Source organism: Penicillium psychrofluorescens, assembly GCF_964197705.1.
Source record: "Penicillium psychrofluorescens genome assembly, chromosome: 5".
In the NCBI taxonomy this organism is placed as follows: domain Eukaryota; kingdom Fungi; phylum Ascomycota; class Eurotiomycetes; order Eurotiales; family Aspergillaceae; genus Penicillium; species Penicillium psychrofluorescens.
The window spans coordinates 1,040,643-1,056,841 of NC_133443.1; the positions used below are offsets into that span (position 1 = coordinate 1,040,643).

The following is a 16,199-nucleotide window of genomic DNA, read 5'->3' on the forward strand; positions in this document are numbered from 1 at the left end:
GTCGGTGACGGAACACGCCGTCTCTTCTACGCCGTCCTGCTCAGGTTGGACATTTTGAGGCTGCTGCTGCAACCGCTGACGCATTTTCTTCGTTCTCACGCCGAGCCTGAGCCCTGCATGATCCTGTTCCCATGCACAGTCGAGTCGCAACCGGCTGCAGTGCCCACAATCCGGTAGTTTCTCATCACATCGCACCTTGCGCTTCCTACTCGTCTTTAGCTCCCGCACTCCGCACGAGAGGTTTACACTTACCGGCAAGTTAGACAGCCATTCCGCGTGCGCGGCCGATGACGCCGATCTAGATTAGGATGCTGTTCCCACTGATAGAACATGGTGAATTTGAGGGAGATACGCCAGGGTCAGCACACTCGGTATCGGCGTTGATACGAGACATGGGGTCCATCCGGCTCGGCAGGTCTCCGGGGCAAACCCGGAGAAACCCCACGATCCACGCCTGTTCTAGGTTCGGCTCATTGCCATTTCGGGATTCAAGCGATAGATCTCCAAAATGTGAAAAGCTTCCGACACTTGCAGGTGCCACTAGTCCAACTGCGGCAGGCGCTCCTCGTTGCAGTCGGCGCCATGGTGCGGGAAAAAATGGATGCTGCTACAAAATCGGGTTCTTTCCGGGTTCTGGACATACTAATGTAAGCGCGTTTCCCCTGCTGTGCGGTTACTCAGATAATACTGATCATACGATTCAATGGGGTCCGAAAAGCCTATTGTTCTCCACCTCGGAGACCCGGTCCAGCATAACAAGGAGCTCTTTGCCCAACTCTCCGACAAATTTACGGTGATTCGCCCCTCGCTGGAGGAGCGGCAGCGCGATGCATTCTGCAAAGCATTGAAGGAGAAAAAATGGGGTGATTTCCAGGGCATTTTCCGGCCGTGGTGGAACACCGGAGGCGAAATGGGGCGCTGGGATTCCGAGTTGATTCCGCTGCTCCCGTCGACTGTGACGGTCTTTGCCAGCGCCGGTGCGGGCCACGACTGGATGGATGTTGATATTCTCGCAGAGCATGGTAAGACTGTTTCATTTAATGCATAGTCGGGACTGCAACATTGACCGAATCCAGGAATTGTCTACTGTAATGGAGCACAGGCATCGAGCGAAGCTGTCGCTGACATGGTATATTTTCCAATCATCAATTATCCTCTCCCTTGGCTCATATGGCTGGAACTTAGGCTATCTTCAACATCATCTCCGTCTTCCGCAACATGCAATGGTCCATGGATGGTGCTCGTTCCAGCGATCCAAACCTCTTTCTCGAGGCGCATCGTGGCACCGCAGCAACTGCGCACAACCCGCAGACACAAAATTTGGGTATCATCGGTCTTGGAAACATTGGCTAGTAAGTATATCCGAGCCTATCCAAGAATTGTCTGACAAGAATTAGCACCATCGCCCGCAAGGCATATGCATGTTTCGGAATGAAGATCTACTACCAAGATCTGTGTCGCAAATCAGTCGAGCAAGAAAAGGCCATCGATGCCTCTTTCTGTCAAACCTTGGATGAATTACTCGCGGTCGCAGACTGTACTGTATTGGCAACTCCATTTGGCGGATCCAAGCTTATCACCAAGGAGACCCTGGCCAAATTCAAGAAGGGATCCAAATTCGTCAATATTGCCCGCGGGACACTGGTTGATGAAGCCGCGTTGGTGGATGCTTTGAAGTCGGGACACTTGTCTGCTGTTGGTTTGGACGTTCATGAAAACGAGCCTCATGTGAACAAGGAGCTGGCAAAGATGAAAAACGTCACGTATGTGTCTTCCAGATGTTTTATGATGGGATGCTAATCGTATTTGTCTTCTAGATTGACTGCACACACGGCTGGAGGCGCTGTTGAGACTGAGATTGGATTCGAGAGACTTTCGATGGAGAATGTTCAGCGCGTGCTAACGGGCCAGGACCCGTTGACACCAGTAAACAAGCATTTATTCAGATAAATAGACCTGACACAATTCAGAATGTACTTTATGGGGCCGTGATTGAAGAAAGTAGGTTGGAACATCCTTCTTGACTTGGTCATGGACAATCAGAAGCAATATTTGCTTCAAAACTCGGCAGCTTGTGGAAATGTAGCCAGATACGCATGCTCAATCTTATGTCCCATGCCTCCAACGCCCTCGAAAAAAATGTCTGATTTCATCGACACTCCAAGAAATTCCACCCCATGCCGAAGTTCCTCAGTCAAACGCTCCGCATCAGAGGCCTCGGGTGCAGGCTCGGGTTTATTAAGAAGATGATAGCAGGTTGCCAGAAGATCCGTCGCTAGACACGCGCGCACTTTATGAAGGAGCATCATAAGAGCATAGCAGCTCTGACTTGCACAGCAACGAAGAACAGAATGGTATGGGGATATCTGCGCGGAGATTCCCCAGACAATGGCATCGACCGTCCTGTCAGAGGACCTCCCTCGTAAGACTGTCCCTGGGTATCTAAGTATGACAAATTGCGAAAGGCCCTTGAAACCACCAAAGATGCCTTGAGGCAGATGTTGGAGGATTCCTGTTCGGTGAATGGGAATGAAGATTCACTATCCGCCACCCATGTTGGCGAAGGCGTGGAGTTGGAGATGCCGTTGTTGTTTATGGAGGGGAGATGACAGTGTTTATCCAGGAAAAGCGGAATGTTCATGAACGCTCTGAAACGGTGAAGTCGAGTTCGAGCGCTGAGAGGCCCTCAGTTTGTTACGTAGGTTTCTTTTCGAAGATTCAGTCATCAGTCATCAAAAGGGAAATCTGAAAATCTAGCTTCTTGATTTGGTCGCTGCGATCTGGGTGTGCCCCCCCATCCATACGCTCGATGTTGTTGATCATTTGATTTGATGCGAAGAGATTCTTCTGTGTTTGCATCAGGAATTCCCAAGGCTTGAGACACGTTAGCATATCTTGAAAATTATGGAATTAGAGACTCGCAGGATACCTCTAAGTCCACATCAAATTGGGGATAAGGGGTCGTGATTCGTGGATCATCCAAAGTGACGACAGGTGGCTACGTTCAGACCGTCAGTGGAAGACAGCGATTGAAATAGGAATGACAAGCATACTGCAAGATGAAGTTTTGATGATAGGTAAGCCACGAATATCTGGCGAATAGGTTAGCAACAATGATCACGAATACATAGTCACGCAGTTGACTCACCGTAATCCACCACGTCCGCCTCTGCGCCTCCGGGTGCGCTGACTTTGTGGGCCCTAGATTGCCATAGGGGATTCCTTCAGTATGTCATCTCAGCTGTCAATATTATAGCTGGTCCTTGTGGGTTAGTATTTAGTGAGTAGACTGGTCTGAAGGTGCTTCTTCAAGTGTTCAACAACCTATCCTCAGCAGTTGAAGCGCGTCTACCGTCTCTGGCACAAGGTGGTGGGTGTTAGTTTTTTAGTTTAAGGGAAGTATTTTATCTCTGTTCGTCGGGAAGGTTAAGTGGCGTCAAGCCCGCCTATGGCGATTGCAAACCGTACTGAGGCTTGCTTCTGATCATCAGAAGGCCATTTCCCTCCTAGAAAAAAGGATATGTTTCCCTAGCAGGTGTCGGTACATTGTAGCATTTCCGTCTGGTATATAGTCTACTTCCGATATCGAAAGAGGAAGTGCTCCGCGGTCTCTCTTGCTTGTCTATATGCACATTGATCTGTCTCTACGACGTTGATTCGATAGAGATATCCATTGAGTCTGGCTATGATAGTCCGGAGTTGGGCTAGTACGCTCGCTTCTTTCTACGATAATCGATCATATAGCTACCGGGTGTGTTTTCCTAGGGAGAGTGCTGCATCCACTCGTTTAGAATGTCTCCCGATGTTCTCTAGCAAGCTTTTACTACCGGCTGCTTAGGACTGTGCGATATTTAGCGTTGTTAGCTTCATTCTAGGGACCTATGCTTATGGGATAGCATCTGTTATGGGACCTTCGTACGAAGTCCTGATATTGTTATACTCAGCTGAAGCTTTGTGACTACTGACCACCTTTGTTCCGCCATGTTTTCCTATTTATGTTTCCCCCTTTTTCCTTTCCTTCTTTTCCTTCCTTAATGAATCCTTCTTGTGCATAGGACATACTATTAATTGCTACAATTCAGTCTGTTCCCTAACACCTAGACTAGAACGTACTATGATAAAGTAGAGACGTTCTAGGGGTCAGACGGACTTAGGAGAAAAACAACAAGGGAGAGACCTGGATTCTGGGATCAGGAGGAGCAGAAGAAACAGAGGTTGATGATGCTATTCAAAAGATATTTGGAAAATAAGAATAAACACTCTGGAACAGGACATAATCGGCCGGATGGTGTAGTTTATTATCACGTATCCCGCGGTGACGGTGAATTACGCGATGCTTCTAAGGCCTTTCCTCCTAAATAGAAAATTTCTAGTTCCCCCGTCGGCTCCTACTTCTCGTGCGAATTCTATCCCACTTCGATAGTGCTATACCACGAAGGCGACGTCCCACGCGCGCTCTACCTGCTCGAGTCCAGCATGCTACGCGCTGAGTACGATCTCCCGTCGGGCTGGTACTTCGAGCTCGTCGTTGCGGGTCGTCCGTGCGGGCGAACTGCCGTTTTTCAGTGATACCCCCCGGACGGCGACCGTTAAGGCAGAGCGAGATTGTGTGGCTTAATGCCTCTCTGCGGAGAAGTGGAGCAAGCTGCAGGAGGAGGAGCCTAGGGTTGCAAGAGAATTGTCTACGATTTGTTTAAAGTTGACGACTGAGCGCATGGACAGTATTACCTCGTAAGTATTCCCATTGGAAGGAGTTAGGATTGTGGAATATGGCTAACTTTTGGTTTTAGGTACGTTCTCACCATGGCGGCTTGATCTCTTTAGCGTGGGTTGTTGCATTAGGTTTGCTTTGTATCATTGGGTGGCATGCTGAGCGATGTTTTTTTATCCCCTTGTGGATATTACCAGTGTGTAAATCTTTCGCGTACATAGTAGTCATACAAAATGACTTTGCATTTGTAATATGGCTCAAAACATCTCATGAACAACATCCGTGTCGCTATGCTCTTCTGAACTCCCTTTGATCGCGGACAGTTCGACGGGGTACCCCTTACCGGGTTCAAGTGATGTATCTGAGAGCGCGTGTGAGCTAGACAAACTTTCAAATTTGAGATATCGACTGCTGGCCATACCCGACAATTCATTATACTTCTCTGATCCATTTAGTGGCTGGGAATGGTAACAATCAGACGGTAATTCCACAGCCATACTTTTCTGGCGTTCTTGCCCGCACTGCGGCAGTGAAAAAGAGAAGTTCGTTTGCGACCTTGAAGATATCGACCCCCATCGCGTGGGCCCAGTCGGCGACATTGACATCCGAGACGACTGCGACGGCGATTGCAATGGTATTGTACTTGACTGATCGGCCGGATTGAAGGTCTTAAGTTTCCCGTGTTCCATCATAGCTTGTAACACGCCTGCGTCGAGAAGCTCGGCCTTCTTAATCAGGCGATCTACTAGCACCTTTGAGGAGACCTTCAACTGGTTTTTGACAAATGACATTAGTGTGAGATTGCACTCGATTTCGATATCCTCGCGGAGATAAAGTCCATTCTCCGGGGCGCCATCTAAACGGAGTTTCCGTGATTCAGGTAGCTCATCGGGTTGGTTGCCCGCGACACGCCATTTGCTTCGAAGGTCGATTCCCATAGGAGCGTACATATGCGTTTGTAGCCCCCAGGAGACATTATGGAAGCAGCCCTTGAAGCGGATCTTACCCGAACCCATCATCCCTAAGCCGGGAACATATTGAACTCGTTCAGTAATCTCGTACCACGTAGAGTAATACTCGTCCGCGGAGGCATTCCGCGGGGCCATCACCGGATGGTGTGAGAGCACCAGCGGGTTGAGGGTGATAATCTCACTATGGCTATGTAGGATGTCAATGGCCAGTTGACGGGGAACGCTCGAGGGGATAGGTGTGATGATGATATAAGCTTCTTTTTTCCGCATCATCTTTGAAAAAAGAAAATTGGTTTAGTGTCGATAGATGCAGAGGTTTTGCAGCAGTGCACAGAGACAGAGAGGGAATGATCTAGTAGAATTCAAGGCGTATGGGAAAATCGCATCGACGGGCCCCTCCTATTCACCTGCTTACGTGGGACGCTAATGTTTCGTGGGCCGCTATCGACTGCCATAGGACGCCTCGTGTTCAACAGTTTCTGCTTACGGCGGGCTATTTTTAGGTTGTGGATCTGTACAAGGCTGTAACCGTCTAATATCCTTTTTTTTACCCAAGCAGATCATTGATCACTAGATAAACAGACCCCTCCTAACTTGCTTGGTTTTATCATATTGGCTGCTCGTTCTGTGTACCACCGCATAACGTGCAAATCTTGCCTATCCGAGGGCGAAAGTTTGGGTTCGACGCCGTTCTCAGCGCACGATTTACCGTCAATAAGCACTAGAATATAAAGTGTCAAGAATTGGACGCCTAATCGCCATCCCTCTTTCTTTCTAGTATTGTATCAGTCTTTATTAGTTAGTTCGCCCCCTAAATTGTTAGGCATTCCCAGATTTATTCTAATCAGAGATTTATTGATTCGTGTATTGCATTCCCATTATGGGTAATCGTGCTGTCCATTTTTGACAGTTATGAGCCCGGATTCGCCATGGAGACCACTTTATATCATTCTTAGAGCTATTCACACCTGTCTCTAGAGGGTTGATGACCTCGTTACCCCTGAATCGGAAGAGATCCCCTGCGGATTAGGATTCTACTAAGCGATTATATATACCTTAAAACATGGAATACGAAGACGTTCTCTCCGCACGGAGTAGCGTGAAGTTCACGAATCAGTCCTAGTGGAAGGCCTAGATCAGAAGCATAGGATATGATTGTGAAGGTCTACAAAATCTAGGATGTCTGTGATCTAATGAGACGCCTATAGACGCGCCTATACAACCTACTAATGATGATGCCCTAGCGACGTATCCTGCAGTGACAGTGAATTACGGGAAACAGTTTAGCGTTCCTGTTTGGGTTAAGCGTCCCTTTGCTGCTTAAGCTTTCCGTGCGTGTTCTATAAAGTCCTCCCCATCGCCGCTTCAATTTCTTGCTGTTTTCGCCCTTCTTTCCGCCCCTTATTTCCTCCAGTTGGTGAGGCATTTATGCTATTGATCCATATCGCTAACCTCCGCCACCCCCTTCCCCCCCTCTCCCTCGTAGCTCGAATCGACTGGTCTGCTGCGATCCTTCGTCCTGCACCTGTTTCCTCCGTGATCTCACCGCTACACTTTTGAGACGAGGCATTTGTGCCTTTGGTCCGGAACGCCGAGATACATCTCCTTTACCTCATAGGCCAACCCTTGGTCATCGAATATTCGGCATCCTATTGTCTGTGCATCAAGTTGTACTTAGCTTACGCTCTGGCATTGGCTTCGAGTCTGCCTTAGGCTGAGGGTGAATGCTAGAGAAGATGATGGGTGAATGACAACGGCTTGATGTATGCATGCCTTGCCTACCTTAGGTGTGGTCTTCTCTGATTCGCTTTTTTGAACTGTAGGACTATTTCGACCGCGATCCGTATCGACCGATGGGTGCCTAGTCTAGTCGACAATGGCGCTATGTTCTTCCTTAATGACCCTAAGGCCTCACCAATACTTCATCCTTTAACGTTGACGCCGAGAATCCATGATGTGTATGTTGAGACTAGAACGGCCTCCAGATATTAGAAGGTACAAGGCGACATCCTTAGACCTTCGACCTTGGACAGTTTGTGAACATCTACTCCCCTCGATGTATTATTTTCTTCGTGCTACCTTTTATAGTCAGGCAATCTACGCAGCCCCGGCCCCGTCACCAAGTGCACCCGGGGACTAAGGTCTTCTTTGCTTCACAATCGATTGGCAATCAGGATCAGTTAGATAAATAGGGTTCACTTCTGTAGCGAATGTGTTGTGCTCACTAGGGTGATGGGTCTTCTGCTTCGGTGTTGGTTCTACCTACGCGTTTCGCTTTCTGTCTTAGGCCATAGAACGACTAGTAAGCACAGCTCAATCACTCGGTAGTGATACCACTAGGTGCAGACAGTTGACGGACGCACAGCTCTCCAGAAATAGCAACAAAGTTTTGTAGGCTGGCTATTGGATCAGATGGATGAGTGGGCCAGCCATTTGTGCGCAGGAAATCCGAATACTTGCCGCCAAGTCTCTACGTCTGCTGTTGGGTGCCAAGTTTATCCGATCATTGATCATTGTTTTTGACTATGAATACGGGCTGGACAACCACTGTGAGCTTTATTGGCCAGGATGCCACCTCACCGGCGCCAAGAATTGCCATATGACCTTCAACCTGTAGTCACTGATTTTTCCTTTCTCATTTCTTTATTCTACTGTGGTCACGTTTTTCTGATTCGAAAACCTCGAACAATTTTAACCTATCATTGATTTTGATCGAGTACTGGGTGGATAGTAATAATATTAGAGATCTATTTGCTAGAATCTCACCTGTAGACCTAGAAAAGAGTTCTTTTTTTTTTGGCCGCCGCTACGTACGCAGATCGAGGACTAGGCAATCTTCACTTCCTCGAGACGTGGGAGGCGATATAATCCTATAGTCCACAGAGTCCAACTTTAAATCTACCAAGGGCTCATTACCTTATGTGCTCTTGCAACGATCTGATCAAGTGAGTCGACCATTAATTATGACATCAGCTCAAGATGGCACCCATTATTTTTCTACAGCAGAAAGCTTTTTTGACCATCAACACTTCCTAAAACAAATATCTTCCAATATTCGAAAGCCTCCAGTGCTAGCCTAGGTTTGATCATATAGCATCACCAACAGCATGGTGCGCGCCGATGACAGTAACATTTACCAGGGAGCATGTCTCCTATGCGGAGTCACCGTTCCAGGCCCACAAAGTCAGACAGCGGTAGACTTATCTCACCCTGGCTTGGTATTTAGGGAGGATCAATGGAATAATCACAGAAAAACCCAGCTAGAGCATGTGATGGTCCCAGCCGACGAGGTAGAAAGGGCATATTTCCATAAGTTCCAACCGCTGTGGTCATGCGCTTGTCGAGCTAGTGAGTCTTTCCTCCTAGGAACTTAAAGACATATATAAATTTACCTTAACTTTCGCAGTCATCAAGGGACCTAAAACGAAGTACCGGCTTACAGGCATTAATATAATGCCGTGGATTTCGCTTGTACAAACTGTGCCACATGATCCACATATAGCACGAATCGGTGGAAGCAAAAAACGCCCTAATTACAAAAATCCCTCCTTCACTTCTTTCAAAGTTGCAAAAATCGGAAGACAGTCGCGCAGATTGAACAATAGTCAAATTGGATACCTCGTGCATGCTCACTGCTGGGTGCTCTTAGACAAGGTTTTCGAGAAAGAAACTGCGCCTATTGAGACTAAGCTCGAGAGATTTATTCGAGCTTGCCGAAAGCACTGGGATCATAACGAATTATGGAGAATAAACGACTCTCCGATTGACTGGTCCGTGCCATTGGAGCTTCCATATGGCTGCGATATATTCCAAAATCCGCTGGTGGTGCCCGAAGTTGAACAAGTGATTAACCGCGCAAAATGTCCTAACCAACTAGCAAGCTCGCCGAAAGTTATTGAAACAGCTCTTAGCCCCAAAAAGCATCTCAAGCGGCCTCACAAGCGGCCTCTCAGAGCCAAGCGGCCTCTCAAAGCCATACATCTATATTCCCAATTCGGCTGCGTGCCATTAGATGTTGCTATTATGGTTGCCGAGCATGTCTGCCCTGTCAACTATACAAGTTCTGATGTTGAAAATACTTGCAATATGCTCTTAGCATTTCAGTGGACTTTGCCTGATTGGTTTTGGCAGAGCCGATGCAACGAAGATTTAGTCTTCGAGCTAGATGAACTCAGGAAAGATGGTTCTTCGGTCGATTGGCAAGCTTTGGGGCTAGATGTGATGAGTCTCCTTGCCGATCGGGAATGGTTTATCTCAAGCGGTTTAGGAAACCGCCAGCGAGTGCTGAACCGGATGATCGAGATCAAGCGCGCTTTTCATGCAACGCGTTGAGAAAAAAAAAGATAATTAAAATACTTGCTATATGGTCTTTTTTAGAATCAATTGGATTGCTTATTCGTATGTGAAAATCTCAAAATATTAAATTAACGATAAGATTACTAAAGAGAAGTAGATACTTTAGTCGCTAGTCTTTTAGTGCACAATAAGGAGAGCTCCGGTCACATTCTATTCTGCGAATAGAAGACTTCAATGATAGTCATGAGATATTGCACTCGAGGATAACCCAATGATGCATCTGGCTGCCGTGTGAGGGGCCTAAAGCGGTATTGGAGGGGGCTGAGGCGTAAGACGAGATATATCCCTTGTCAGACGCCTGGAATATTTACATCAGTCATTCTTTTAACAGCTACCCGCTTTTTTGCTGCAGATCCCAACCCTCCACAGCCATTTGTCGATCACGCGTAAAGATTCCCATTCTACGGCTAACGTCCATTCCACGTCGTCATGATCCTGCAATTTCTGGGCCTCCTGGCCCTCACCTACCTGATCCGGAGCTTGGTGGCCGTGGTGCTCAATTCTCGTCGCGCGTCCTCCATAGGGATCCCATTAGTGCGTCTGCCTATAGGTCCACAAAACATTGTTTGGATGATCATTAAGCCTCACCTTTGGCTAGTGCTCGACCATCTGCCCGTTGACAAGGGGACGTTATTCTCGTCGCGGATGATACTTCTTTGACAGAGGCGAGTCCCTAAAGCAAAGACATAATCGGCCGGATGGTGTAGTTGGTTATCACGTATCCTGCACTTCCGGTGAATTACGGGAAACAGTTTAGCGTTCCTATTTGGGTTAAGCGTCCCCGTGCTGCTTAAGCTTCCCGTGCGTGTTCTATAAAGTCCTCCCCATCGCCGCTTTAATTTCTTGCTGTTTTTCGCCCTTCTGCCCGTCCTTCTTCCCGCCCCCCTACGCTCCTTCTGTTGGTGAGGCATTTATGCTATTGATCCATATCGCCGAGCTCCGCCACCCCCCTTTCCCCCTCGCCCTCCTAGCTCGAATCGACTGGTCCATCGAGATCCCTCGTCCTGCACTAGTTTCCTCTGTGATCTCACCGCTGCGCGCTTTAGATGAGGCATTTCTGCTCTTAGTCCGGAATGCCGAGCTGCATCTCCGTCACCTCTTAGGCCAGCCTTCTATTCGGTCATCGAATCTCTGATATCTAGTTGTCCGCGCATCAAGTTGCACTTAGCTTATGCTCCGGCATTGTGGCTTCGAGTCCGCCTTAGGCTGAGGATGAATGCTAAGGAAGACGATAGGTGAGTGATTACGACTGGTGTACACCTTGCCTACCTTGGCTAGTCTTGACTGATTCGCCTTTTTGAACCGTATCAAAGTCTCTTAGCCGAACACGGTTGCTAATGGTCTAAGAGGCTACCCGTAAACCGCTTCGCCTGCCATCACCTAGTGGGCCTTTGCGTTTGCGTAACACGTCCTCTTCACGATCGATTAGCAAACGGGGCGAGATGAATGGGCGAACAGGGGTTCACTCCTATAGTAATAGCGTCATGCGGACTCGGAGACAAGGGGGCTGTGGCTCCATGTTACTCCGTTCTGTGCGTTTCGCTCTCTTCTTAGATCCATAGAACGAAGGGAGGACAGAGGTCAATCGGCTACGTGTGCCGTTCTCAAGGAGACAAACACAGTGATACTTTATCCCTTTACGATGACGGCAAGAATTCATAACGGCCCCGGATCTAAGAAGGTGCAAGGCGACATCCTTGGTCTTTAGACGTTTTCAAACATCCATTCCCCTCGATCTTTCTTTTTCCTCGTGCCACCGTTCGCAGTCCGGCAATCTACGCAACCCCGGCCCTAATACCAAGTGCACCCTATGCAAACAGCGAGAAATAAAATAATGTGTCCACAATATACCTAGTAGGGAACCACGGTCTCAAACAATATAGCAAAGAACTTATAATACTTTCTTAAGATTGCGAGTCAAAGTGTAAGTTAGCTAATAGTGGCCTCGAGACACTAAAAAGGTCTATCCAAATGCTATTCAGAATAGGCTCTAGCGTATCGTAGCGTGTAAGAAGCGCTAAACATATCTCGAATACTATGTCAAATTCCTTAAGCTATGATGATTAGACATAGTCTGCTTCTATGTTCATTTAGACATCGATTGTTTCTTGTAATCAGGATAATCTAGAATCGAGCCTCTCCTATAGGAAACCTTTCTCTATAGTTAGTAAATAGTTAGTAATTCTCTAAGATTTAGTATTAAGGTAGCCTTAAGTGTTCTTAGTCCCTATAAACCTAGGCCGATTTCTAAGTAAAGATTCATCTCTTAAAGAGCATCGCGAAAAATCTGCTAGAGCGCTTTATAGTAGATAGGATAGGGACATTCAAGCTCGGTTCTGTCGGTGGCCTTCTCGTCTGACGGCCAGATGCTGGCGTCCGGCTCTAGTGATCACACAGTGCGGTTCTGGGATACGGCGACGGGTGGCCTGCAGCAGACTCTCGAAGGCCATTCTGGCCCTGTTCGGTTAGTAGCCGTCTCGCCCAACGGCCGGCTGCTAGCGTCTGGCTCTGCTGATCAGAACAGTGCGGCTTTGGGATACGGCGACAGGCGGCCCGTAGCAGACTCTCGAAGGCCATTCTAGCTCGGTTCAGTCAGTGGCCTTTTCGCCAGACGGCTAGCTACTGGCGTCCGGCTCTAGCGATAGCATAGTGCGGCTTTGGGACACGACAACGGGCAGCCTGCTGCAGATTCTTGAAGGCCTTTCAAGCTCGGTTTGGTCAGTGGCCTTCTCGCCCGACCGCCGGCTGCTGGCGTCCGGCTCTGCTGATCAGACAGTGCGGCTCTGGGACACGGCGACGGGCTCCCTGCAAGATACTTTGAGCACTGAGGGAATTGTCAACAAACTCGAGTTTTCTCAAGATGGTTCATATATAACCACCGACTTAGGCACCCTCGATGTTCAGTCCAGGCACGAAAATCATCCTTCTGATTCGAGTAATAGGAATCTGGCGATCTTCATTGAGCAAGGAGAGTGGATAAACCTGAACGGCAGAAAAGTACTATGGCTTCCTCCTGAATCTCGACCAACCTGTTCTGCGATTGATGGCAGTTTACTTACCCTAGGACACGCATCAGGGCGGGTTTCTTTCATACGATTTCATGTATAGCATGTGTCAATGATTTCCATTTTCATTCCTCCCTCTATTTTCTAATATCTTAGGTCCTTGGAGAAAGCAGAATTTATATGGCCCTGTAGTGCTAATGGAATGTTCCATTAAGTTTCAGGAGGTTCCAAATTCCATACAGTCTATTGCGTTGTGGTTTGCCACAGTTCCTGACTTCACGTATCGTAATGGTAAATTACAGCCGGAAAAAGAGTACATAAAATACCCCACTAAACAGCACTCATTTTTCAAGCTAGAGTCTTAGCAGCGGAGCCCAGCAATAACGAGAGAGTGCAAATTGGTGAAGCTGGTTTTGCACTTTTCTGGAGTCATCTACCGACGTTTAAGTTTAATTTCATATTGTTCGTGTTTTGGTTCGTGTTTTGAGAGGTGAATTAACAAACCTGCCCGACTTCATAATCGTAGGAACTCCTTGCCTCTCCCTAGCCACACAATCTGGACATTTATTGATCCGATCAGTCCGTTTACCCTGGGAGGAGTTCTCGATTCCTGGACAATCCTCCTTTCCGCAGGGTATGACTTCCTCCGTTCTTGGCACGTTGACAGTATGGGCGCACTTAACGTAGCGGGTCGGAGTAGGGAAAACGCGCCAACACATCGTGTCTGAATCGTTGCGCTTAAAGCTCGAGAATTTCTTCAGATTTTCCTTCCCAATGCGACGATTCTTGTTTAGTAGCGCCTCAGTCTGTTGACTTCGATATGAACTTTGATAATAACCTGGCCAAGCGCAGTACGAATAAAGAAAGGTCGAGGGTATTAGTGTCGTGGGGAGAGGGGCTCGGACGAGCGAGGTCACTGCATCGCGCTAGTGCAGATTGCATATTTCGTCGTCGTAATATTTTCATTGGCACGACATGGTACATTGCGGGCTTGACTTCCGGCTAAAATGAACAAATGAGTGAACGTAGAGCTTCACACCTAAGGATAGCAAGATAGAGAACATTGATAGTCAAAGCAAAGGCTTTTTCTAGACCAGAACGTACTATGATGAGAAAGCAAAAACCGCCAGGAGGAACGCAAAGCCGCTGGTGACTAGGCCTCTACGTCACGTGCAGCACATGACCGCTAGGAGCTCATGGGCCTTGTGCAAAAATCCTTGTAAAGACGAGACACCACCCACAAGCGAGCTGCCTTCGCTGAGTTCATCAACCATGAACAACAATGATGGTCCCGAGCTGATCGGTCTTGGCCGAGCTGGACGCGTGATGCGCTTCGGAAATATTGCAGTGAAAACCGCCAATATTTGGACTGTGCCCGAGGACGCGTCCGAGACAACAATCATCGGCTGGGAGCAAATGATTGAGCAGAACATAGAGTCCCTAAAACATGAGGGACTTGTATATTGCCATCTTGGGCATGTCCCAGGCGTAATACAGCCATGTCAGGTCTCCGACACCGAGATTCAAATGCCATATCTACGCCAGGGGTCACTCAGTGGCTATATGCGCGCTCATAGTGATAGCGTGGACAACATTCGACGATTACAATGGCTCCAGGAAGCCGCGCACATCATCCGTCGAGTGCACGAGCGGCGGGTATTGGTTGCCGACATCGCGACACGAAATTTCCTACTCGAGGAGAATCTTTCTCTTCAGATGTGCGATTTCACCGAGTCTGTCATTGTTTCGAACGACGAGGACATGGCCAACTTCGTATCTGAAGACTTCATTTCAGTCAAGTTCGACATTGCTCGCTTCGGCTCGATGATGTACGAGGTCACCTCCGGAAGCCGATACGAATTCTACGTTTTACCCGAAATGGAGACCGATCTAGATGACGATCCAGAGTCCAAGACATTTAAGGCGTGGCCAACTGCTGAGAAACTTCCAAATACGAATAGTGTGTTCTTGGGGGATATCATCAGGAGATGCTGGGTTGGAGACGGATTTCTCACGATGCAGGAAGTTTGTCACGCCTTGGATAATGCTGATCAAAGGCCAGCGGCCCTAAATTCTTCTGGAGACGCAGAAAAGGCAAAATTGAATTGGCGACGTCTACTGCGTTTAGCAAGCCCGGTGGCGACAACAATCATTTTCGCCATTATCATCGTTCCACGACTTCGTTTTCCGTGGCGGACGATATCCGCCGTTCTGCCCTCGACCAGACATTGATTTTGCAATCTCCTTCCCCCAATCTAGCCGTCGTCAGAATCCCCACACCGTTCGGAGCGAATTAGAATAGGTATGATGCCAACCCACCTCGCTCGTGCCATGTGTCCATATGCCTACATGCGTCCAGAAGCCGAGGAGCTGAGCTCAAGTGAAGATTCAGCGATTCTATTAAACTACACATTCTGCCATGAGAGATCTGATATTCGAGATGTCTGAGATCTTATAGGCTTAAGGGACACGCAGAGCTGCTTAGCCTTGGGAATATCAGTATTCTGGACAGTAGATTATGAGAGCATTATAGCAGTGAACAAGGTGTCGAGACCTACAAGCGAATCGCCGTTGAAGACTATGTCCGGGATATAATCTCAGAGCTATGCAAAATCGACGCTGCCCGAGAAGAGTTTGGACTTGGCGATGGAATCTGGTTCGACAATCATACAAACTCCTCAATCCCAGTAGATAATCGCGTACCTCAACGCTGATACAAGAAGCTGGACCAATCGCTGGACCTAGTTCATTCATCACAATACTGGAACGGCCAGATGACAATGTATCCAGTTCAATGTGAAGTCTCAAATATTGGATGCGTTTCTTGAATTTCTTACATTGAAGGCTGATAAGAAAGGGGATTAGAGGATCATTGAAAACAGCACTGCAAGAAATTGGAGACCCCGCGATCCACTGGCAGCGAAAAAGAAAGGGACGGAGAGGAGTTTGGCCCGCATAGGTTCTGATAGTGGATTAAAAAAGAAAATGAAACCGCCATGAAATTAGAAAAGCTTAGTCAAATAACTTAGTGGCCTTCATTTTGGGCGGGCTGGCTAAGGCTACCTTCCCACGTCCCCATTATGACCCTTTCATCCCACCATCACTCTCTTAAGCACTTCCCTTACGTGATGCCCGTCTTTTTCACCCTCCCTGGAT

At 47.9% G+C, this 16,199-nt stretch overlaps 2 protein-coding genes across 2 annotated transcripts; both read left to right on the top strand.

Moving 5' to 3' along the window:
• Positions 1 to 703: 703 nt before the first annotated feature.
• PFLUO_LOCUS7661 (uncharacterized protein) lies at positions 704 to 1,950 on the top strand (the record flags this gene model as incomplete). The annotated part of the gene is made up of 5 exons (XM_073785319.1): positions 704 to 1,022; positions 1,077 to 1,129; positions 1,186 to 1,352; positions 1,398 to 1,763; positions 1,818 to 1,950. The coding sequence occupies 5 exons, from the start codon at positions 704 to 706 to the stop codon at positions 1,948 to 1,950; spliced, it is 1,038 nt and encodes a 345-aa protein (XP_073641687.1).
• A 12,620-nt stretch (positions 1,951 to 14,570) lies between these two features.
• PFLUO_LOCUS7662 (uncharacterized protein) lies at positions 14,571 to 15,114 on the top strand (the record flags this gene model as incomplete). Its single annotated transcript, XM_073785320.1, has 2 exons — positions 14,571 to 15,007; positions 15,066 to 15,114. The coding sequence occupies 2 exons, from the start codon at positions 14,571 to 14,573 to the stop codon at positions 15,112 to 15,114; spliced, it is 486 nt and encodes a 161-aa protein (XP_073641688.1).
• Between the last annotated feature and the right edge of the window lie 1,085 nt (positions 15,115 to 16,199).